Source organism: Arvicola amphibius, chromosome 1 (genome assembly GCF_903992535.2).
Source record: "Arvicola amphibius chromosome 1, mArvAmp1.2, whole genome shotgun sequence".
Classification (NCBI taxonomy): Eukaryota; Metazoa; Chordata; class Mammalia; order Rodentia; family Cricetidae; genus Arvicola; species Arvicola amphibius.
The window spans coordinates 1,734,182-1,760,337 of NC_052047.1; the positions used below are offsets into that span (position 1 = coordinate 1,734,182).

A 26,156-nucleotide genomic window follows, 5' to 3' on the forward strand; every position below is an offset into this window, starting at 1 on the left:
TGCAAAGAATTCATACTTGAGAACAGCTGACCGTGTTTTGCGCTATAAAAGTAGTTAACAATAGCAGCAGCCACCTCGCTCCCGTCCCTTACCCTTACCCTATTTTGAGAGCACGCATTCAGCTGGTAATTGAACGCAGCAGCTGGTTGTGCCCGTGCCAGGCAGTACTTAGGGGTTAATATTACAGCACTATAACTTCCAGCAATTCTTTCATTTTTTTTTTAACTCCAGTGGTATTTTTCTAAGTAATTTCTCCTGTAAATTAGGTAATTACTTTTATTTAAGCTTCGAGTCATTACACTGAGCACTGTGTTTTCTTTACATAAACGCTCAAGAGGAAAGTGTTGTTTCTTTAACCGGATATCAAAGCGATTTCATGAGATTCGCTAATCGAGGTGAGATTTTAGCGGAGAAGCCAGTGGGTGAACAGTTTATGCTTAGGTTTGTGAAACAAACTGAGGAGACTGAACCACAGTTTCCCAAGGCTGTATGCAAATTCATCTTCCTTGGCAGGAGTAGGGAGGTTTGCTGCTGGGTTTTGGCTCCATAATGGCTCCCCTTACCTTTTGTGTTTATTTTCATTGGCTCTGAAATCATTTCTGTTCCATGTAGATCACTGAAATCTAATCTCTCAGCCACACAGGGCACTGGAATATTTTGGGGAAAAGGCAGGTGATCATTGGCCCCGTAGCAGTGGCGTATTTAAACGACAGTAACTAATGTTCTTCCTTGGAGTGGGAGATCAGGGATGACCTGTGGGGTAAGAGTGCCCAGCAGCTTCACTGTCTTGGTCCGTTCCTCCTGATGTCCTTGCCATAGAGCCAACTGTCCTTGGCCATTTGGCCTGTCTTTCTTTTTTTTACAGTTGAGGGTTCTGGGATGATAGATACAGGCAGAGAGTAGCAACCGCCACCACCAATAATGGTGACATCTTCAGACAGTGTTTCCTCCTCTGTAGGCAGGGAACGTGGCCATCAACGATGTGTGCATAAGTCTAGGTTCTTTCAGTAGGCTATCATTTTTAGTGGAACCTTTGGTCTCTTAAGTCCTTTGGAATCAGCCTTGGCTGATCGTCGGGCTCCTATAGTCTTCAACAATAGATGAAGATGCCAGACTGTTGAGGTGTCAGCGACGGCGATGAGGATCCAACATTCACAAAGCACTTCTTTTGCTCAAGGCCCTGTCCTGAGTGCTTAGGGTGTTATCGAGTTTAGTTCTCACAGAGGCTTTGTGGAGAGGACGCTTTAACAAACATGGCCACACACCTACATATAGCAGACTGGGTTGCGAATCCATTCCTTTGAATTTACACCTTTTGCAAACCCCCGTATGTAGGCTAATTCTGGTTTTTGGTAACTGCCAGGACTATAGAGAGCTGCCTCTCTTCACCTCCATCCCCTCCCTGTCTTCTGCCTCTTCCTCCCATGGCCACTGTTATCAAGACAGTACTCAAGTAATCTAAAGAATATGAGCTGAAAGTCAGATGAAAGATTAAAAAAAATGAAAACACATTTCTTGACAGGGTTAAAATATTAGGGTGTGTTTAAAAGTGCAAGCTCAGACATTCTTTGACTTTCTGACTTGAGCGCACACAAAAGCAGAAAACACAAATAGCTGATGCATATTATGGTTTATGGCAAAACAATTAAAATAGTTGAGGTGGTGCCATCCTGCCATCGTCTCTGAAATGCTGCAGCACATTGGCAGGTTTCCCGGATTTGCCATGATTTATGCTCAGCTTTTAATTCCTAGCAAGTTAAACTTTTAGAATTCTGGATTTTCTCCACACTTGAAAATAAAAGCACCTACATATCATGACCGCTCAGTAAATGTGGATTTCTTCCTTTTCCTCTCGGTCAAACTGGGGTTCTTTTAGAAGAGGAAGGTATTGGGAAACCGTTTTAAATGTCAGTTGGAAATTAATCTAAAAGAGGCGTGACATTTTGGAACACATTTGGATTTTCCAGAACCAAAAATACTCTTAAAAAAAAAGTTTGTCCTCAGGTTAAGGCAGACATGAGGGAAGACTAGAAATGCTGGCTGACCGAGCGAGGTCTCGGTCCCTGAGGGAGCAGGGTATAGACTCTCATCTTTCCAGCTGCTTTGCAGTTTTGAAAACCTGTTATTAAGAAGATTTTAAATGCATGTAAAATTAGAATGAGCCCCCCAGGAACACACCATCCTGTTTTAGCAACTACATATTCATGGTGAATCTTGTTTGACCACTTCCTGTAGCCCCTTTGTGTGGAAGGAAACCAAACAGTTCCATCCATCAATAATCCAGGAGATACCTCTCTGAAATCTAAGAAGCACCAAAAGATCTTGATGAGAAGGCTGGGCGTGGTGGCGCACACCTTTAATCCCAGTACTTGGGAGGCAGAAGAAGCCAGATCTCTGTGAGTTCAAAGCCTGGCGGGGCTACGCAGGGAGAACTCTGTTGAGGGAGGCTCTGGTGCTTAGGATTGTTTAGGATCACCACTCTGAGAGCAGTGCAAGTGTTGGGCTTCTGGGAGAAAACCAGCAAGAGAACGTGAAATGATACTTTGGGTTGTTGATTCCAAAAAAACATGTTTTCTGAGTCCCTAATATTAGGGCTTTATAGTACAATGTTTCTCACTCTGAAAAGCACCCACCTAGGGCTGGGTAACTCTGATGTGGGTGCCCTGTAGAATTAGCATCATCCTTCATTTCTAGAAACCTCCATATTTTCAAAGAGCCCCCTGCCCTGTTCCTGGGTGAGGACCATTGTCTAGTGGCAGAGTGCAGATAAGTTAACAGGCCAAGGCAAAGCCTGCCATAAATACTGAAAAGAGCCCAGAGCAAGGATCAGAATCAGCTGAGTAAGGTTAGGGGGAAAAAAACTGCTCTTGAATAACCACACAAAGTCATCACGCCCCCAACCCCCACCCTGTTTCTTTGTGGGCCTTCTCAGCCCTGCAATGTTTACAAGAACTGAATTAAAACGGGAGGCCAAAAGCTGTGGTCAGTTACTCATGCATAACCTACTCTAGACACGCCGGTTGGCCAAAGCTAGTTCTGACAATCTGGGGAGAGAGGTTTTGGTTCTAGAGGTAAACCAAAATTTGTTCAGACTATATGAGAAGATTTGATCCAGAATGTTGATTATAGTGTATTCTTTCTGCAGAGAGAGATCCACTGTTAAAATTCTCTTTACAGCAATATCTAGGATTCCTTTCTAACAATCCTTTCCCTAAGTAAATACGGCTGTTCCCTTCCTTTCAGCAGGCGGGTTCAGTTGTAGGGCGCTGGAAGAGATGAAGCTATTTTTGTTATAGTCAGGGGTTATGGGGAACTGGGGAACAAGAAATGTTAGTTGGTAAATCCTGGAGCCTCAGCTTTGTGGTGTGGGGCTTGTCTCTGCACGGATGGTCACGATGAGACTTTGACACAAGGAAATAAGGCAGGGCTGTTTCTGTTTAGCTCTCTGGGAGGGCCCTATTTAGGGTGAGGGGGAGTATTAGATCACAGCGTAAGTCCATTTTTAAACAATATCATCCATCACAAAGACCTTGCCATAAAACCTAAATTCTTACATGTGAGGTCCTCCCTCTGGGAGAATCCTTCTTTTCAAACCACTTGGGGATTCTGAGTGACACAGTGTAACCGCAGGAGGAAGGCTGGTTGGAGCTCTTGCCAGAAGTGTGTATATACTTCTTCCTGATGCACACTGCTGAGGCCTTCAGATGCCTTTGCACTTAGTTCAGTGAGCCAAACCGTTACTTCTTGAAAGTAGGTGGATTTGTGGTCAGATGCTCACACTTGAGAGAGTTCCTAGGGGTGTGAGGTAAGAGACAGAGACTTTAGAGTATTGTCCAAATCTACAAATGTCAGAGCTAGTGTTATTATTGCTGCCAATAAGCTGATACCCAGGAAAGGGCATTTTAGGCAAGCACTCTACCAACTAGGCTACATCCCCAGCCAGGAAACGCATCTCTAGAAACATGCATTTTATTATCTTATGTGTGCGGGCGTTTTGCCTTCACAGTTATCTGTGCACTGCTTGCCTGTCTGGTGTGCTCAGAGACCAGAAGAGAGCATCAGAACCCTTGAAACTAGAGTTACAGATAATTGTGAGCCACCATGTGGGTGCTGGGAACCCAGCTGTTGTAGAAGAACAGCCGATGTTCTTAACCATGGAGCCATCTCTCTAGCCCCTAGAAAATGTATCTTAAATAATTAGTTCAATGAGTGTTGAGTTCTGCTTACTAAATTGTATCATTTTTTTCTCTAAGACTGTGTTCTAGTTTTACTTCTGTTGCTGTAATAAAGTATCCAAACAAAACCACCCACGTAGAAGAGGAAGGGTTTATTTGGCTTATACTCCTAATTTAGTCTATCACTGGGAAGAACTTGAATCAGGAACTTCAAACATCTGGTCACATCACACCCGCGGTCAAGAGCAGAGAGAAGTGTATGCGTACCTGCTTCTTGCTTATACTCAACTACGTTGCTCCATTATTCCTTGTTCTGGGAATAGTGCCTCCCATACTGGTCTGAATCTAACCCAGCTAATTTAAGACAGCCCCCGCAGACCACCCAATCCAATCTCGACAGTCCCTCAGTGAGACAACCTTCAAACCAAACCGTCACAAGCAGGTTCTCATTAAGTGGGTCAAACAGGCCTGAGGCCACTGTGTGCCCAAGCTGTCCTCGAACCCATAGACATTCTGCATCCACCTCCCAGGGGTTGGGATGTAGGATCATACACTGTGCCTGGCTCCTGGATTAATTTTTTAAGACACCTTAATTTTCTTAGTAATTGTATTGACATATAACTTGAATGTCTCCTCAAAGGGCCACCATGACACTCAGATTCAGGGGCCTATACAGTATCTGGTTACCTCCTCAGAACCGGACCTGGCCTGATTGCGAGGGTTAACCCCAAGAACTCCCGTCTCCATTCACACTATCAACCTTATTATTTAATTTTGTAAAGACCAACTTGCATTATTTTTTTCTAAATCCCACAAGTTCTTTTTTGTTTTGCTATGAATCCAAAGACTAAGTGTGTCCTTCTTTATGAATGATGATGAAGGTAAAGCCGAGAGGCACAGAGGACACACCACTTTGAACTCCAAAGAGAAAGGTGGTGTCTGAGCCAGGGACTCTTCACTCTTTCTCTATAAAACCTGGATAGATAAAGTATTTGGTTTGGGGACTGTCCAGCCCCTGTCTCAAGTGTCCGGTTCTATTGTTGCGGCAGGAAAATGGCCATAGATCATGTGTACTGCGCACGACCACGGAACACCGCTTTTGGGATAAACTTGAATTTCATGTAATTTTCACCTCCTGCAATATTCTTCTTTTACTTTCTTAAATAAATCATTTCAAATTACAGTTTCTCGTTTCAGGCCACAGTGTCCTCACCCCAGTTTAAGCTCCTCGCACTGTGGAGAGCAGCAAGCACCGGGCACAAGCAGTTACTAAATCAGAGTTTCCCCAGCTAAGGACAGGGTACACCCCCCTTACTCCCCACCTGTAACCTGTGAAGCCAGAGTCAGAAATCCTGGTTCCGCCCTTTCCCTGATGTTTCCCAGCTGTGATCTTGAACTGGTCACAGGATGTCAAAATCTCAGGCCGCTCATTTGTAAAAACAGCAATTGCAAATTCTCTTTCTGATGGCCTCAAAGGACCAGGTTTAGCCTTGTTGAAAACCTTGGTCTTGTGGCATCTAAGACCAGGAACCCTCAAGGCACAGAGGCGTTCCGGTTGTCTTGTTTCTTGTTTCCTCCACTCTCCAAAAGGGAGTCAGCATTTTAATCACCTTCACCAAGCTCTCCTGGAAGTCTGATTCTCTGCCGCTCTGAGGCTGCCACTAAAGACAGGGCAGGGAAAATGTTGGGACCCTCTACAGGCCTTGCCATGCCAGAATGTCAGAGTGTGACCTGTGTAGCTGAAAAGGGGTGGAGTGAGCAATCATGGGAGGGGTCAGCCCTGAAGGATAGAACCAGGGCCAGCGAAACAGAAATTGGCTAAGAAAGTGTGACGAAACCGGGGACAGAAAGGGGCCAGTGGGAACATTAAATAGGGAGGAGACACCAGCATCCGTGAGTGAAGGATCTGGGAAGGGGGAGGGAGAGGAGAAGCTATGTTTCATGCTAAACTGACCGGTTTTGTTTTTCTCTGTACACAAAGGGTAGTTAGTCACTAGGGGGACTCTGGAGAATTCCCTTTGGGGGAGTTGTGCAGGAGAGAACATTTGGAGTTTGATGGGAGGAGGGAGGGTCTGGTAATGCCAGAACAGAACTAAACCCTGTGGTTAATGAGGTAAGAAATGAATAAGCCATAGATTTTCCCCAAGACAGGGTCTCACTGTGTAGCTCTGGCTGTTCTGAGACCCTGGTCACTATGTAGACCAGACTCAGCCTCGAACCCACAGAGATTCATCTGCCTCTGCCTCTGCCTCTGCCTCCCAAGTGCTAGGATTTAGACTTGTGCTACTATGCCCGGCGAAAAGCTGTAAATTCCTAAAAGAATATTTGAAGGGGTGAACAGTTTTGTGAATGTATTGGAGAAGCCTGGTGTTAGGAGGTATTGAACAATAACTAGAAAGATGAATGAATACATGCACACTCTGTCAGATCTGAAGTCTTTAAATTGAACTGCTTGCCTTCAACTTCAAATAGAGAGCCTCTGTAATTAGTCCCTAGCAGAATACAATGCCTGGAATTTCTGAGACGTGCCTTTGATACGTTAAGAGGAACTTTAGCAGTGGTTTCACAAAGTATTAGCTTGGGCTAGAGAGAAGGCTCAGCAGGTAAGAGTGGTGCCTGTTCTTCCAGAGGTCCAGAGTTCAGTTCCCAGCACCCAAGTCAGGTGGCTCACAACCACTCCAGCTCTAGGGATCCAACACTCTCTTCTGGCCTCTAGTAGTACACGTACACACATGCTCACACACGCACACGCACACGCGCACACACACACACATACACATTTATTAACACTTAGAAAAATGCCCTTCTGCTGAGAGTCTGATGATCTATTGCGTAAATGGAATGCATTGTGACTTATGCTTTTGTTTCAGAAAATGTTCCAGACACTAAAACTAAGGAGTCCAATCCAGTTCCTCCCCCTCCACGTAAGTCTTTATGCAACTATTTCCAAACAATGCCTCTGGGCTTTTCTAAGAATGTGTTGGTCGTGGAAACCTCGCCAAGCTGAACTGATAAGGCAGCTCTGCCTCCTTCCCTCTTCCCCTTCCCTCTGTCCTTTACCCTCTCTGTCCTTGTCCTGTGGCCTTTGCCTTTGCCATGTTAAAATCCTGACTTGTTGACACACTAGCATGGGCAGTCTGAGTGTGAAGGCTACAACTTCACACTATCAAGTTAATTATTTTCATGCTTTTTCCTCTTGTGCTGGAAGAGTGTTTGCTAAGGAAATAGCACCATGCATTTAAAGTGGGAAGAGCCGGAGAGGGCAAGGAAGAGAATGAGATTCAGTATCATTGGTACAGAATGTTGGGCATCATGTAGGTCACTATCATTTTGTATATATCTGAATGAGTTATCGTTGGCACTGAAGCCAGGCTCCCTCCCCCCCCACCCCGGATTCTAGCCGCCCACCCAGAGTTCTTTTTGTTCTTGTGGCCCTGTGAGGAGAATTTGTGTTGACTCCCGGGGCTGATTTCCAGTGCTGATCCCAAGATGTACACAACATTCTTCTTTCTTTCTTTTTTCTTTTTTTGTTCTGTTTTGTTTTTTGAGACAGGGTTTCTCTGTATTGACCTGGCTGTCCTGGAACTCACTCTGTAGACCAGCCTGGCCTCAAACTCAGAGATCCACCTGCCTCTACTTCCCCAGTGCTGGATATAAGTCATTTTTAACGCTTTTATACAAAGCCCCATGAATGTCCTAAGTGACTTATTTCCAGGAGACTATGAAACAGGAGTACCACAAACTGGGTAACAGACATGGTGTAGACACCATTCTTTCATAATCATTGGGTCGATTTTTGTAAACGACATCTCTGCCTTCGGAATTTCAGGATGTTTTTACTAAAAAGAAAGTTATCATCAATCTATCCTTTCATCCATAGGCATAAGAAGGCTCATTGCCTTTTTGCATCTGTCCCATGGACTAGTTTATGCTCAGAGACTGATGGCTGGTCTGTCATGCTGACTTCCACCAGGCTCTCCCAGGTTCCCAGCTGCTGCCCAGGACTGCTCATCTGTTGTAATAGCTCTGTGTTACTCCTACCTGTGGTGGGTGGAGCCACCCTCAGTTTCTCAGAACGTAATGAACACACCAGCAGATATAACTGGAGGAGCGAGGTCCTTCTTGACTCCTCGCATAGGGAGTTACCTAACGGAGAGACCTCTGGAGTGCCTGGCTCACTTAGGCTCACATTGGCATATAATCGAATCTTTTGTGTCATGTGAGTTGGAAAACAAAGGGATTTCACTACTAGAATGACCAGCTAGTGTTGCTTCTGAATGGGGTAGAGAGAAGAAGCTGTGTTTAGGTCATGGAGAGAGATCATACCTTCAATTTATGCATAGATAAACAGATTTTTATTTTACCAAACACTTCCTTACAAGCTAGTCCTAACTCAAAGGCAGTTCTTCCTCAGTGGGAGGAAATCTCGGATTTCTGTGAACTGAAATCAGTTGCAAATGTAAAAAAATCTCCGCCAAGTAGAGGGACAATAAGTTCTTTTATATATTTTGCTGACCGTAAAACTGACATGGCAACCCCACTGAGAAGTAATTCTCTTCATGGAAAGATGGGGGTTGGAGAGGCGGCAAAAGCAGGTTGTTTAAAATGAGGCAGTTCTTCAGGGTTAAGAGGGGGCTTACTGTGATCCAGGGCAGTGTTCTGATGCTCAAGAGTAATGTATTCTGTTCTCTTCCTTTTTTCTCACTCCCTTCCATCTTTCATACTCTATAAGTGTTCACAGAAGTACTGCAGAGGATGCTAAGGCTATGATGTCTGTGTAGTGTGTGGGTCATGATTGCTAGCAAGTGCTTGGTGAATTAAGAAACAGTGAGCCTGGTTTTGAAGATGAAGTTGACGCCTCCCCCACCACCACCACCCCCAGACAGGATCTCACTATGTAGCCTTAGTTGGCCAGGAACTCACTATACAGACTAGGCTGGCCTTGAACTCATATTCATCTACCTACCCATGCCTCCCAGTACTGGGATTAAGGGCATACCCCACCACATCTGTTACTTGACCTACTTAAGAATTTTAACTTGTGAATTTTCAAGTTACCTTCTCAGACCAAGACAATGAGACCACAGATAAAAAGTATCACAAAATTTATGTCTCATTTTTAAAAATGACTTTTTGGGGAGCTGAAGAGATTTCTCAGAGATTGAGAGCACTTGTCACCCTTGCAGAGGACCCAGGTTCAATTCCCAGCACCGACAAGATGTCTCATAGCCATCTGTAACCCCCAATCTAGGGTAGGAGATCCAACAGGCACCTGCGTGGTACACATACCTGCATCCAAGCAAAAGATCATACAAATAAAGTAAGAGAAACCTAAATGTTTTATTTTAAAAAGTCTTTACACAGAATAAATTGCTAACCAAATATTTAACAACCCAAGTGATCCATCTTTTCCTTTGTCAGCAGATTTGCAAGTAACAAACTATAGAGTTCAGTGGAACCCTTACCACAGTGTCTGAATTTCTATCAGCACCCAGGCTTATGGCTGTGCTTGTATTGAGAATGAAATGGAAGTGTGTAAGACTGACTTATGCAGAGTGTGTGTTTCTGGTGTTCTCCTTCTAGAGATTTTCCATGGTCTGGACACACTAACCGTAATGGGCATTGCGTTTGCTGCCTTTGTTATTGGAGCACTCCTGACGGGGGCCTTGTGGTACATCTATTCCCACACAGGTGAGTGTGACTGCTTTCTCTCAGCTGGCTCGTATCTGGGCACCTGCCACATAACAGACATGCACAATTTTATGAATGGATAAAATAGTAAGCAAAAGAAAGAACATTTACCTTCACGATTCTTATATTTATGTATTTGGTATAAGTTAGGTCATGTAAAATATAACTTGTCCCAAGTGATGCTTAGAAAAAGAATGGTTTTCCTGTGTTAGTTACAGTTTATCCTATGTTAGTTACAGTTTATCCTGTGTTAGTTACAATTACAGTTTATCCTATGTTAGTTGAGTTACAGTTTATCCTATGTTGGTTACAGTTACAGTTTATCCTGTGTTAGTTACAGTTTATCCTGTTAGTTACAGCTACAGTTTATCCTATGTTAGTCACAGTTACAGTGTTGGTGATATTCAGCTTCTAATAAAGCAGTGTTGTCATAGGACTTAAAGAAAGCTTATATTGGACTAATTAGAAAACATCCCTACAAAGAAAAAATATTGGAATCATCTGAGAGATACCCAGGATGCGACGAGAGAAGCCAGTCACTTATTACCACAGATGCCAGGGCACTGAACAATGCCCACCAGCGTCCCTGTCAGTGACCCTAAACCATGGTCCCCTGGCCTCTAACTCATGACATCTTTGATAAACAAGTTTCTCCTATGTTTACAAAGTTAGGATTTCAAAATATACTTTTATTATTTATAAAAAGCCTGAAAAGTGAGACGCAAATTTTAAAGCTGTGCCCTCCCATCCCCACCTCCCGATTTCGATGTTCCCTCCAGCCAGCTCCAAGGTTGAACCTGTTCAGAAGCCAACACCGAACACAGGCCTGGCAGGGATTCACTTGCTCAGTGGGGAAGGAGACTGATCCTCTACTTCCTCTAGTGCTCTTTGATAGCTTTCTATGTGGAGACGTTTTAAAGTCATGTTTGTTTGGGGATTTGGAGTTTGACTGTGACCCTGGGTAAACTAACTAGATTGGTGGTTCTGAGGCAAATGGACCCACTGACTCCTGTAGACTTTTCCTCAGCTGGAGTCATTCAGCTAGCTTCACCAGAAGAAAGACTATCGGAAGGGAAGGGAACGACTGGAGGGAGCCTCAGGTGTCACTATACCTTTCAATTTTCTTCATGTCTGTGCATGTGTGTATGAATGTCCTCATGGGTGTGAGTGTGTGTGCATGCACACATGCGTGGAGGCCCAGAGTTGACTTTGGGTGGTTCCCCATCACTCAACTTTATATATTGAGGCATGGTCCTTCATTGAATTCAGAGGTGCCAACATTGCTGGTCTAGCTAACCACCTTGCCCCACTGATCCTGTCTTTGCTTCCCAAGTGCTAAGATTACAATTAGCCACCAACCTGACCTGGGTTTCACATGAGTTCTGGGGGTCCCAAATGCCAGCCCCCATACGTGGGCAGCAGGTGCTGATCCCCCGCACTCTCTCCTCAGCCCTGTGTTTTCTGTTAATTGCTAGACAAAGTCTAAAACTGTTGAGAAAAATATATGGCAGAGCTCTTTTGTTAAAATTTCTGACTCTTTCTATCAGCAATTTCACTTCAAATGCCATAGCCCTGGACGAAGGTGTTTTAGGTTATGGCACACAGGGAAGCAAGCCCTTGGTGCCTGGCCAGGCTAACTCCAAAGCCAGCTAGTGACAGAAGCTTAGTGTTTAATAACTGAGCATTGAGTCCTCAAAAATTGTTGTTCCCAGCCAGCAACCTTACAGTGCAGTGTGCTTCATGTCAGGGAAAATGAAGCCCTAAGTGGGATGGTTCCGAGCATTACATAAATGCCTCTGAATCATTTGAAGACTTCTCCTCCATGTAAAAGTTCAGAAAGAGAGGAAAAAAAAACAAAACCCTGAAGAGACAGCTTTTAGCAGAGTCGAATGTTGGAGCTGATGCTGTTATCACAGCAGTACTGACATGTTTAGATCTCAAGCTAATAGTTCTTCGCAACTTTTTCCAACCTCCTGCACAGGGGAGGTTCTGGGGCACTTGGCACCCTGTGTTTGTCTACTGGGAATGAACTTGGACATACTTCAAGAAGGCTGTAGTCCTGAGGATTTTATGTGGGGCTGGTCACACACAGATGTTTTCTGTGTGTCTGCTCAGCCACTGGCTGACTTCGGTCTCAGAGCTGATCCTGAAACCCACACGGTCCATCTCGGGCTAGGAAGCCAGGCCCAGGCATAGCACAGGGCTAGCAAATGGTACTCGCTATGGAAGAATACCCCCCTGGTACCCCTCTAGCAATTCCAGATGTGTCCACAGCCAAGCCTTAAGCCAATAAACAGAGAGCAGAGCTTGATTGTATTGTGTCCTGCTTCCCCTCATTGAACTTGGAGGTGGCTGTTCCTCACCCCCTCCCATCGGAACAAAAGCCTCGGATGGGAGCTTCAAGTATTGTTAATACAAAATAAAGTTTGCACATAGATTTAAGGCAAACAAAAGCCCTTCCAACAAACAGTTTTTTACTTCTGTTTATGCCAGCCCAGAAACTAAAAGGCCTATAGACACTGTCCTTGGGACTTAAAACTCCGCTGATACTGCTTATGATTCCACTCCGAAAGTACTTTTAAGTCAAAGTTGTGGCCCCAAGTGCATTTTCTGCACAGTTCGTAATTAATCTTAGTGTTACTCAAACACAAAGAGGGCTCAGTTCAGAACCCAGTAAATTTCTGACGTGGGTCAGCCAGCAGCGAGTTTAGACAAACAGGGATGGTCAGGATGGCGTGGCGAGCAAGCAAAGATGGGCAAATCCAAACACTGACTCAGTCCTGTTCAGTTTCCACAAGAAGCTCCACTGTGGAACTCAGACCTTATATGGTCTATGTGGGGGCTCGGGCTGCGTCTACCTCTGTGTCCAGAACAACGCTTGATTTGGACGACTCCCCTCTGCTTCTGTTTTCCACAGCACAAACCAGGTCACAGATTTGAACTGTGACTCCTTATGTTCCTGAAATCGTTTTGGTCTAAAAAAGAAAGGCAGGGTTCCCACTGTCACATAGCAACTCCAAGGACTGCGAGAGAGCTCTTTCGGGCTCCCTCAGTTCTGTCTTAAAGCCATCTCATGTTTAGACATGAAGGACGAGAGGAGAACATGGCTGGAGATAGGCGTAGCTCTGCTCCAAGATTTCTCACCTCTGGTGCCACGGGTCCCAAAGTCAGAGGTGTGTTTACATCTGTTGTTTTTTAGGGGACAACAACGCTTACCTTTGCTCTTTAGAAAACCGTGTTAGCCTCATCGAGATAGTACGTGTAGTTTAAACAGTAAGTTTAAAGTAACTTACTGTTGAACAAGTTCTCAAAACTTGCTACAAGGCCAGACCCTCACTCACCATTTGTCTCATCCTCTGGAGTAACATTTATTTTCGTTCTTGTCTGATTCTTTGGGATACTAACTGATATCTCTAAATAGCAAGTAGACCATGTTATTTGACTGCCCCTTTTGGTTTGGGATCTTCCCTGTCAACATCCTACTCAGAAAGTGAGGGTTTATTTCCACTTTCCCCGGCTGTCCCAATTATCCCCCTTTCCCTTTTCACCCTGTGGTAGATTTATACTGAAGTCTGGTTAGATCCATATTCACTGTGTCGTTATGACCACCCACCTGCCAACCGCGATTTAGCCATTTAGTGACAGTTCTGTTCTTCCGCCTGTGTTTTAGTTTTCCTAGGGATCAGTAGCATTCCCCTGCCTACATCTATCCCATCCCCCATTAGTTTAGTTTTCTAGACATTTATCACCCATTCTTCTACTGACTCCCAGCTGTTATGACCTCCTAACACATCCATGGGAAAATAGCTGGAGACTGCTCAGCACTCAGGTGTGCTGGTCGTTCCTTCAGGGAACCTGGTTTTGGTGCCCAGCACCTGTGTCCCACAACTATTTACATGCACATGTGCTCACTCTCCCCACCCCTCTTAAAAATAAAACAATTTTTAAGTCATTTGGGCCTAGCTAATGTCTTATGCCATATATCCTAAGCCTTCCTTCTTCTTGGCCTATAGAGGACATGGGAAATGCATGTTTCCTTTATGCCGTGAGTCTGGAATATCTTCATTTTATAGAAACCTCTGATAGATGAACATGGCAGAGATTATCAGATTATAAACAACCCCTTTGGAATGTTGAAAGTGCTCCTCATTTTCTTCTAGCTCTATAAAGATTGCTGCTGAGGGGTTTGAGGCCATTGAGCTTTGGATTTCTTATTCTCCGTGTGATCTGTCTTGCCTTTCTGGAACCATCTTTATAACACTGTCCTGATTTAGATGTGTTTCCACAGTTTGAGCTGGGAATTAATTGGGCTTTCAGCCTGGGAATGCCTGCCCTTCATTCCAGTCTTCCTTCCATCCCTTCCTTTCTTCTTTCTTGGTTTTTTTTTTTTTTGAGGGAGGGAGGGAGGGAACATTGATATAGGAAATATCAGTGCACAATAGGTTGGCCTTGAACTCACTGTGTGGTCCAAACTGGCCTCAAACTTGCTGTCCTCCTGCCTCAGACTCCTAAGCACTACAGTGACAGGCATGTGTCCCCTACCTGGCTCACCGCTCATTGTTTGCTCTTCCTTTCCTCGCCCCTAGTTTTCATCTTCTTTCATTACATATTACTACATCACATTACATATTACTACATCACATTACATATTACTACATCACATTACACATTACTACATCACATTACATATTACTACATCACATTACACATTACTACATCACATTACACATTACTACATCACATTACACATTACTGCATCACATTACACATTACTACATCACATTACACATTACTACATCACATTACACATTACTACATCACATTACATATTACTACATCACATTACATATTACTACATCACATTACATATTACTACATTACATTACATTACATATTACATTACATTACATATTACTACATTACATTACATATTACTACATTACATTACATATTACTACATTTTATTTGAGAGATGAACCTCGATAGTCCCCTACCCTTCCTCATCTTTCAGTTAACCTATGATACTGTCTGGAAATTTTTAAATTCCAAGAACTTTGAATTTCCTTTGTTTTGTTTTTTTAAAGTTCTGTCCTTACCTCGTGCCTGCATATCTATCTGACAGTCACCCAGGAGTCGTGAAGAATGAGGTTCTGCCAAGGGCACTTCCTTCGAGCGTGTTGGGAGGGCTGTTTTATGGACGAGCCCCAGTGTCACCTCCCTGCATCTTTCCTCTGAACTCATCAGGTTTTCCATGAAGCAGGCCTTCCTGTTTCCCACCTCAGGGTATAGGTCTCGCGGTTTTGAAACCTAAATGGGTGTTAATAATAAGAAGTGCTGACACAGCAACATGGGAAAAGAAGCACTCAAACTTCCTGGGCAGGGCACGGTGCTGACACTTTCCCTGAATGTGGATAATCAAATACGTCCCGTGTTCTGGAGGAAATAAACGTGTGAGCTGTGGCTAGGGGGCCAAGGCCACTCTGCTGTAGTAGCCGTGAGGTTGGGGAGGCTGGGCACTGTATGTCTCCATTGTCTGACTTTTGAAGCCTCTGTGGTATGAATGAACTGTTTCTCAGTCTTCGCCACTAATGGCCTAGGTTTGGGCTCTGTGATCAGCTCCGAGTCCCCCAGCTCCTCAGCATCTCCCAGTGTTTTATTGCTGTCTTCTTGGTTTCTGGGATTCTGCTTTTTAAGAGCCCCCTCTCTTTCTTCCTGTCATCCTGGTGAGATTTAAGGAGGGGTACAAGTCTACGTGTGCCTACAAAGCACTGTCTTTATCTGCCTCTTTGCTAAGTCTTGCCCTCAGTTGAGATGTATATGTATATGTGTGCATGCACACACACACATGCACACATACGCACACACATGCACACGTATACACACACATGCACACACATATACACACACACGCGCACACACATGCACACGCACGCACACATGCACACACATGCACATGCATGCACACATACACACACACATGCATACACACACACACACACACACATATGGGCCAGAGTACTGATGTGACAACTGGTGGTTCTCTACATTTTTAGTCTACTTACTTCTTCCTGTTCTGTAGTATAAGCTCTGAGAACATATGGCTCCAACACTTTCATCTTTGTGTTGCTAATTGGTGAATAAGCTTATTACTGTGTGTTTAATATATTCTAATACTCTGATTAATGGTGCAAATCTCTGCTTGGCTTATTTACAAGTCTGCTCATCCTGTCACTCACGCAGTGAAACTCTTAGCTATTGGTCAATGCCAAGTGTTGGCCTGGGCCCTGGTGTAATGCTGGTGACCAACAGAGCCGTAGCTCCCTTGTGGAACTTACATACATACAGAGAGCAAACGGGCCATGACCAGTGGTTCCGGTGGAAGCCCAGATCCCAACAGAGAGAGGTCAAGCCTCAGGACAGCAAGGCTTAGTGAGTTTTTCAGAAAGGCAAGTCTCCCCAGCAGGAAGAAGAGTGGCTTCAGGAGCAGGGGAGGAAGAGCAGGGATGGGGATCATCGGTGGGAGATACACAGGGACAGACAGGAAAGTGCCAGGTGGTTGTCTTAACCTCTGTTCTTTGGCTATTTTGAAAAGAACGGGAGGGGCTTTTCTGTGACGAGAGGGGGTCCTGCCATCTTCACAGCCCCAGCAGGCTTGCCTCTACCCAGCTCCACCTTTCTGGGGCTCTCTTGCCCCCAACCCTGCTCAAGCCTTTCTCTAGCTTGGTGACCTCCTTTCTGTGGTAGTGGGGAGGGAGGACTTTGCTAAAACTCCAGACCTCTAGAAACACAGACATCTGCAGAGAATCTCCTCACTGAAGCTCCTTCCCGACTCAGTGGGCTTTTAGGTGTGTGCTTGGCTTCTGCTCCTTAGAACGCATGGTGTGTTCAGTGGCGGACGGCCGAGTAGGCCTGAGGGATGGGAGCAGGCAGTCCTGGGCCAAAGCCTCTGCGTTTTATTTTGCTCTGTGAAACACTCTGCTCCTTCTGCCTGTACACTGTTTTCTGCTTACACCTTGGAGCGGCCTGCAATAGCTGACATTTTTATGGGGCTTTGGTATTTGAAAGGCTTTTCATGGATGTTTCTTGTTTGAGCATCTCACCTCTAGGAACGTCCTGAAGTAGCCGTCTATCCTGCATCTACCGGGGAAACAGTAGTAATATACCTGGCTCAAATGACAAGCCTGGCAGTGAAATTAACTAGAGAGCTTTAAGCCTAATTTTTTAACAATGAACTAGGCCTTATAAAAGTACATAGGGGTGCGGTCTGGGGACGTAGCTCAGTTGGGAGAGAGCTGACCTACTGTGAAGGAAGCCTGGCGTCTGATCCCCAGCATGGCGTAAACTGGGCAATAGCAGCCACACTCGGGAGGAGGCAGGAAGATCCAGAAAGGCGTCTCTCTCCCTCCGCTAGCCTCCCCTGTCTTCTCCCACCCCTTCCCTCTTCTCTTAGCCTTATAGCCAGACCTGGATCACATTCTGTTCATCACAAAGTCACGTTAGCGTAAGATGTGGGAAACCAAAATGCAGTTGGTAGCAGGTTGGCCACAGCTAGGAATAAAGACAGACAGGAGATCACCGGCAGAGAATTTGGAAAGACTTTAATTGCCGCCTTGCGGTAGTATTTCTTTTCTTTTCTTTTTTTTTTTTTTCTTTTATTAAACATTTCCATCTCCTCCCCTCCTCCTCCCCCGCGGTAGAGTTCTGATGAGTTTTCATCAGAACTCATGGCAACAGCTAACACCCCCGCTCCCTACTCCCCCTTCCACACCCCACACTTCCACCCCCACCTCCCACCTCTGCAGTGGGAAGGAACGGGTTCCAGGAAAGATGAGAAGTGACTGGCCACTCTCTAAACTGAAGGTGGCCAGGTTCGCCTTCCTTGGAGGCCCACGACTGGTTGCAGCTAGTGTATGAAAATAACAAAACAGAACAAAGGAGCAATACCAATTGGTGGAAAACTGCACCCCACACATGGGCCTGAAGGAAAACCTCCCCCCTCCCTGCTTAACTACCTCCCAAGAACAAGGTCCTATAACTTCCCTCCCTGCCAAGCCAATGGCCATAACCTGCAGCTTCTTTCTGTGTCTCATGAGTCCCCACCCCGACACTTCATTTCCTCACTTCCTCACCTGCAGGGGGATAGAGGACAGCTGGTCCTGCTCCCACGGTGCTCTCCAGGACATCTGCATGGTCTTCTTTAGGCTCCATAACCTAGATTCCTGCTACCTTTCTTTCCTTGTTAGTCACCTGTCTCCCTGTGTCTTCCTGGAAACCAACAGAGGACTCCACTCTGTCCTGGAGAGAGGCTCAGTCTTGAAGGAGACTCTGGTGTGGCTCCCAGCACCCACATTGACAGGCTGCTCACTACTGCCTGTAACTCCAGCTTCAGGGTAGCCAGCCTCATCTTCTGGCCTCTGCACACCTGAACACACATGGATATGCATACACGCTTATGCAGATACACATATACATGTGCTTTAAAAAATCCAGTTGTGAAGATCTGGCCAGCACCATGCTGAGGTACAGAAATAAAAGCCGTTGTCCTTTAGCAAATATACCTTCCTCCTCTTTAGATCACTGGCTTCATCTAGGCCCAGCCCAGCCCAGGAGATGCCTCGGATCAATCCTTGCCTTTCTTATCTTGTGTCTCTCCACCCTGCCCCACCCCTGGTCCAGAGTGCTCCGGGCTCTAAATGCCCCTTTCCCTACTCACTCTTCCTCCTCCCTGGCTCTCTCTTCCCATCCCTGTGTGCTTGAGATTTCAGAAGCACAAAGGCTGAACATCTAGGCTCTGGTGGCTAAATTTGCGCTGTGAGGAACAAGCCTCTCCTAGAACATCTTACCTCTCACTGAGCCTAGGCTACTTAGCTGCAGGGTCCTCCCAGCCTACCTCCTTCACAAGGTGCCCGGTTGTACCTGTCACCAAGGTACACTTTAGAGAAACCTGGTACTTGTGATAGTGTGATGGGGGGCAGGAAGCCAAAGGACTACTTGGGCACAGTGCTGGCAGTGGGAACAGAAGTGTGGGCACATTAGGCTTCTTCGTGATGAAATCTTACAGTGCCTCCCCATCTCACCAGAAAGGGACAGGGGAAGCTTTTCCTAATTTGCTAAAGGATGAAAAAAATTAAAACTTGGTTATACTGAGAAATATTAGGTTTTACATGTGAAAATAGCCACAGGGCAGGTGAGCTAGTCTGTGGAAGGGGTCTCTTCCCTTTCTTAAGATTAGTGCTAGTGTGTGAAAGTGAGTGTGTGTGTGCACATGTATACACACACACTCACATGTGCCAGAGGCTGACCTTGCACGTTCCTTGGTTTCTCTATACCATCTATATTGAGAAGGGTCTCCCACTCAAACCTGGGGCTCACAGATTCCTCTAGTCCAGGGAGCCAGCCTGCTTCAGGATCTGGGGAGGGGTCTTCAACCTTTACTAACAGGTTCGCTGACAGATTCTCCCTAATCAAACTGTGCACTGAACCAAAGTTAGCATAGTTTCAGGTTAGTGTGGCTCATCCACCTCAGGGCAGATCTTGAATAAGGGCTCTTTTAGGCTTTATTTTTTGGGGTTTTACTTTGGGAAGCATTTTCACATTACCAAGGCAAGAGTAGAAGTTGCAAAATTTGTTTTCTCTCTCTCTCTCTCTCTCTCTCTCTCTCTCTCTCTCTCTCTCTCTCTCTCTCTCTCTCTCTCTCTCTCTCTTGTTTTTTGGTTTTTTTTTTTTGAGACAGTTTCTCTGTAGCTTTTGGAGCCTATCCTGGAACTTACTCTATAGGCCAGACTGACCTTGAACTCACAGAGATCCCCCTGCCTCTGCCTTCTGAGTGCTGATAAGATCTTTTAATGGGCACTGATTAGAATAAACTATCACAGCAACAAATTACACTGGACAAACAGGTACCAAGAAGCAGATATTTGGACTTCCTGGGAAGGATATAGTGCTGACATTTTCCTGAACATGAATTTTCAAACATTTGTCCTGTTCTGGGAGACATAAATAGGACAAGTCCCTAGATGAGTAAAGATGTCCTGCTTCAGCCACTAGAGACCAAGCTCACCAGACCAGACCAGAGGAGCCCAAACGGATGGCAAGACCTGTTAGACCAGTGTGCCCTTGATCTAAATGGGGAGATTTGTGTGTGTGTGTGTGTGTGTGTGTGTGTGTGTGTGTGTGTGTATGGTTCAGGGGTTAGAGATTTAACCTAGTAATAGAGTGCTTGCTTTAGCCAACTCAAAGGCCTTCTTGGGTTCAGCTCCAGCACTGGAGAGATAGATAAAGGGATATGATAGATAGATAGATAGATAGATAGATAGATAGATAGATAGATAGATAGATAGATAGAGAGAGAGAGAGAGAGAGGTAGGTAGGTAGATAGATAGATAGATAGATACATAGATACATAGATAGATAGATAGATAGATAGATAGATACATAGATAGATAGATACATAGATAGATACATACATAGATAGATACATACATACATACATACATAGATACATAGATAGATACATAGATAGATAAGAGAAATAAATAAATGGGTTTTGTGTGCCCATCTTAGCCTTCTAATGGGTAACATGAGGATCCAACTGAGAATGGGTCAACATGTGAGTTGTAAAGATGCGTGTGTGTTTGTGTATGTATGTGTGTATGTGTTTAAGTATGTGTGTATGTGTATATGTATGTATGTGTATGTATGTATGTATATGTGTGCATGTGTGCATGTGTATGTATATATGTGTGTATTGTGTATTATGTGTGTATATGTATATGTGTATATGTATGTATGTGTGTATGTATGAGTGTGTGTATGTGTATGTATGTGTGTATATGAGTGTGTGTATGTATGAGTGTATGTGTGTATGTATGTATGTGTGTATATGAGTGTGTGTATGTGTGTGTATGTATGTGTATGTATGTGTGTATGAGTGTGTATGTATGTATGTGTGAATGTGTGTATGTGTATATGTATGTGTGTATGAGTGTGTATGTGTGTGTGTGTGTGTATGTGTGTGTGTGTACACACACAAGAATAGTTAAGGGCTGGAAATATATGGGACTATAGCTTGGGTAGAGCATGTGCCTATCATTTACAAGGCTGTGGGTTCAAACTCTAGCACTGAAAAGAAAAACACAGAAGGGAGAAAGAGAAGGGGAGGAGAAAGAAAGAAAAAAAATTGGGTTGTTTTCTAGAAATAATTTGCCATTTGGGAGAAAGTAAATTTTTGGCTAAATGTTGTTACCCTCAAAGCAAGCTTCCCACCGCTGATTACATACACTTGAAGGGCCAGTGCTGGGGAAGATACCAAATGCTCCAGGAAAGAAGAGCATTAAAACAGTGTCTGCCTGCTCCTTGGGAATATCCACCCTTTCCCTCCATCCCTCCAGTACCAGGAGGAAAATTAATTACAGGAAATGCAAGGACCAAGTGCACATATAATAGCCTCAAGTGCTCTGAGGTGGATGCAGAAGTCCATGGGGCTGTGGTTCATAAAACAGATGTCAGGGGAAGCTGAAACCTGGCCCGGGGAATGAGCTGTTGGTGCATTTTGCAGAATGGCTCTTCTGGCCGAGATTTTTGAGGCGCCCCAGGAAGGCATTGGCTGGACAGGTCTCTAGTCCCTGAGCCTGCTGAAGGTCAGAGTCTGCTCTAGCTGCTGCTGGGTGGTGTTTCTAGGAAGCTGGAGAGAGGGCTGCTTATCTCTGGCTGATAGATGTGCGTTTCAGCAGGACAGGGAAGAGCTGAAACAGGCCTGCCTGCTGGGGGCTTCTCACATTGGTGGGGGTTGGAGACATTGAGAGTTCCTATCAATTTCCTCTTCCTAGAGTTTTGTGTTGGTTTTTTGTTTTTTCCTTCAGGGGAGGAGTTGGTGTGAGGTGGGTTTTACTGAAGAGACTAGACTGCTGGGCCTCTTTCACAGTCAAATGCAAACCACGTGTGTGACCTGAGCTTTCCTGGCTCCCCAGAGTGCTGCGCACTTGGCACAAAGCATGGGCTGAGCTGTAATGAGGTGGAGTGTGTAATGATGAGAGGGCTGCTTAATGTGTGGGAGTTAGACGCGTTGAATACAACGGAGCTGCATCGTGCAAGGAGGCTGCTTAATGTGTGGGAGATAGACGCATTGAATGCAATGGAGCTGCATCGTGCAAGGAGGCTGCTTAATGTGTGGGAGTTAGACGCATTGAATGCAGTGGAACTGCAGCATGCAAGGAGGGTGCTTAATGTGTGGGAGATAGACACATTGAATGCAATGGAGCTGCAGCATGCAAGGAGGCTGCTTAATGTGTGGGAGATAGACTCATGAATGCAACGGAGCTGCATCATGCAAGGAGGCTGCTTAATGTGTGGGAGATAGACGCATTGAATGCAATGGAGCTGCAGCATGCAAGGAGGCTGCTTAATGTGTGGGAGATAGGCGCATTGAATGCAATGGAGCTGCAGCATGCAAGGAGGCTGCTTAATGTGTGGGAGATAGACGCATTGAATGCAATGGAGCTGCAGCATGCAAGGAGGCTGCTTAATGTGTGGGAGTTAGGCGCATTGAATGCAACAGAGCTACAGTGTGCAAGGAGTCTGTTTGCCACTGTGTTGGGAAATAGACACATTGAATTCAACAAAGCCACAGCGTGCAAGGAGGCTGCTTGCTGGTGTGTTGGGAGATAGATGCATTGAACACAACAGAGCCTCAGCATGCAAGGAGGCTGTTGCTGGTAGCCACTGCAAGTCCCACATGCAACCAGCTTAAACTCCTTGCCCCAAAGGGATTTCCCATAGCAGCCCCCTCCCGGCTCCTACTTCTCAGGCAGGTTTCATGCTAGGCACACAAAGCTTTTTATGCCACAGGCAGGGCAAACTCTTAACTTCACTAGCCCAGATTTAAACAAAGCTTTGAAGCAAAGAGGTTGGGGATAGCTCAGTGGTATTTGGCTCTCGCCTAGTGTGTGCAAAGACCTAGGTCCCATCCCTAGCACAAAAAGGGGGTCAACCAATCCACAATTTCAAACTTACTTAGACCATTATGATACTGATTTGTGATTAACTGTGTAACTCATTCGTGTGTTTCTTGGTCATGAGCTTGTTAGATAGTTGTAGATACCTGTGCTTGATGGCTGTGCAGTTTCCTGGCATTCGGAAGGCTCACCCCTGGGTCGTAGGCCCTAGAATCCAGAGTGCTGGTCCTCAGCCACACAGAGCCCAGCCACAACTGGCCATACAGAAAGCACTTACTGCCTAACAAAAACAAGAACAAATCAGAAAAAAAAATATAGTGCAAGGCCCTCCCGCCAATCTGAGAAAGCTGCTTCTGCCTACAGTTAAGAAAAACACCAGGTAACATATCAAAGAAGGGGGGGCATTCCTTTCCAGAACGCGTGTGTGTGTGACGGGTCTTTATTCACTGCAGGGGAGACAGCACGAAGGCAGCAAGTCCCCACCTCACCACCGGCCTCGGAGAACAGCAGCGCGGCCCACAGCATCGGCAGCACTCAAAGCAGCCCCTGCTCCAGCAGCAGCATGGCCTAGCCGGAGCCCGATGCCTGCCACCGCCACCACCGCTACCGCCGCCGCCAGGGCAGGGCCCGAATCCGGCGCTGCGTGTCCAGACTCCGAAGGCTCCATCTGGGCTCCCTGTAAAGAAAGAGTGAATTTCAGTGTACCGACAGCCTGTTGCACCCACCCTCCCCATCACCCCGGACATCTGTCACACATGAAAGCTAAGCTGGTGGCCTTCTCCAGACCCTCGGAGGATGAGGGTTTCAATGTGAAACACACTAGTGTTTTCTTTTTTAATGCTGCTTTGTCCAGGTGTCCAAACAGCCATCATTTGGGGTCAGAAGTTTGACCCAGAGTAAGGGGGAAGGAGAAAGGAAGACAGTCGGAGAATAGAGCCAGGGAGACGTGGCCAAATATGCCCTCCTAGCTGCACCAAGATGTAAAATAGAAGAAATGTTCCCCCCGTATCAAATCCGCACCTCTCTCTGGGTGCCCACTTCTGACCTGCCACACCCTACATGGTGCCCTTTTTAGCTTGCTAGCCTGGGGGAGCGGGCTACACGCTGCCACTTGTAAAGGCAACATTCCTTCCTTGGGCCAAAATGAATGCTGATATCTGTTCCTCCATGCACATGCACACACACACACACACAGGCACACGCACACACACGTGCGTGCACCAACTCCATACATATCTTAAAGCCAAATTTGTTTATTCTTACAGGCATACAGAAACAGAAAATGGCCAAAGTATGGAACAACAGGTTGTACCTGTTTCTGACATTTTGTCCTGATCATATTTAAACTTTAGGGGGGTGAAGGTGCCGTGTGTGTGTGTGTGTGTGTGTGTGTGTGTGTGTGTGTGTGTGTGTATGGGCATATAAGCACAAGTGTGTGGCATGGGCACAATGGAGATAGGACCACACCCTCTTTAAAAATGTTCTATGCTTCCAGAGTCAGAACGTTCTAAGCCGTAGACTATGTGGACTCAACACAGCCGCCTTTCGGATGAGCCCTTTATCAAAGCCAGACCCTTCCAGGAGGCCCCAGGTCATCTCACAATGTCACCGGTTCTGCCCTCAGAATGCAGAGAGAGAAGGGCACTAGCTTTAAAGTAGCTCACAAAAAAAGGGTTTCAGGTGAACTTCTTCAACAGAAAAATATGAGGCCGCTCTGACAGCGCTGTGTAGCACTGTGTTAAAACTGAGCCCCAGAGGGGACTCTCCATGGCGGATCCACCGCAAATGAAATCAGATTGCTTTCCCAGAATTCCTCCAAACAACTTAAGAGTCCATAAGTAGAACAAGCTCAATTCTAGCCTGAAATTCTCAAGCGCAAACTCCACTGCCTTTCAGAGTCAGGCGGCTGTGCTTCATGAGTGCAAACTTCAGTAGGAGGTGATGCTGGTAGAAACAGGGCAAATGGATGAGACGGCAGTCTCTTTGTCAGTGAGTCGTAGTCTGACTGGATGGATGGATGGGTAGGTGGACGGATGGGTGGGTGGATGGACGGGTGGATGGATGGATGGACGGGTGGATGTGTGGGTGGATGATGGATGGATGGGTGGATGGATGGATGGATGGATGGATGTGTGGATGGGTGGATGGGTGGATGGATGTGTGGATGGGTGGATGGATGGGTGGATGGGTGGATGGATGGATGGATGGGTGGATGGATGTGTGGATGGATGGATGGATGGATGTGTGGATGGGTGGATGGATGGGTGGATGGGTGGATGGGTGGATGGACGGCTCTTATTCAATTGGGATAATTCGAACCAAAGCAGATTCCTTCTGGGCTGACAGCTTCAGACTGATGCATTGAGAGTATTTCAGATTTCCACCTATGAGTGCGAATGGTGTGAGACCAGGGAAATACTTCTAGTTCATCGTTTCACATGAAGCTGTCATCGTGGAGGACCTAGATTATGCTACCTGTGTCTAAAAATAATGCGCTTTGCCTAACCTTCAGCAGAATGTAATTGTTAAGTATATATTCTATGTATAAAATGTTTAAAGATGTCTTCAAAGAAGACTAGAGTCTTTAAATCACTTATAGCTATATTTTACTACAAAAAGTCTGTATAAAGATATATTTAAATGTTTTAGAGAAATTTAAGTTACTCCATATGAAATGTTTAATTTCAGTTACTGTGAATTCTCATCAGTTACTTTAAAAAAAAACCTTTACTGTCTTGTTAAAAAGAAAATTAGCTATGGGAAGGTATTAAAAGAGTCATTTCTTAGATGGATGGAGTTTAAAAATTTTGTAATATATTTAAATGTATATTTTTGAGAGAGATACATTACCAATGATTTTATAATCTTAAATTAACTTACAAATTTATAAATTGCAAACAAAAAATATTTTTAGAAGGAGAAAGAAAAAAAATCACCTTTTATTTCCTTGGATCTCATTATCAGAAGTATTACTCAGCTCAAGAACCCTGATTCCGTATTGGAGAATGAATGTGTTAAGTATTTTTGAAGTGTAAAGCTAGGGTCTCCTCCCCAGCCTCTTGTTACAGTGTTTCTGACTGCTTCCTGCCAATCACAGATTCAATACAAAGTATAAGCTTTACTTTTATAACATATTCTGCAAGTTTCCTAAGACTGGCTGAACCCAGTTCCACCTGCAAAGTCTCTCGTTGTTTGGGGGGGCCACACCGTGGTCAGAGGCCACGCTAGACTGCCCGAGTCCATGGTGACTGCAATGCCCAGCTCTTCGTGCTGTGGTGTTCTCCCACTGTAACACTGCGTTTTCAAAGGTTGGAGATTTTTTCTTCTGCCGGAGCTG

General features: G+C 45.3%; 1 protein-coding gene across 3 annotated transcripts in view; it reads left to right on the plus strand.

Annotated features, from left to right (window-relative positions):
* Positions 1-24,893, plus strand: part of Tgfbr3 (transforming growth factor beta receptor 3) — a 182,110-nt gene extending 157,217 nt beyond the window's left edge. For all 3 annotated transcript variants that reach the window (XM_038329129.1, XM_038329137.1, XM_038329146.1), the window contains 3 exons: positions 7,046-7,099; positions 9,759-9,866; positions 23,272-24,893. In XM_038329129.1, coding sequence (XP_038185057.1) covers positions 7,046-7,099; positions 9,759-9,866; positions 23,272-23,390 — 281 coding nt within the window. In that variant the 3' untranslated portion in view covers positions 23,391-24,893. The remainder of the gene's footprint in view (positions 1-7,045; positions 7,100-9,758; positions 9,867-23,271) is intronic.
* Positions 24,894-26,156: the final 1,263 nt, after the last annotated feature.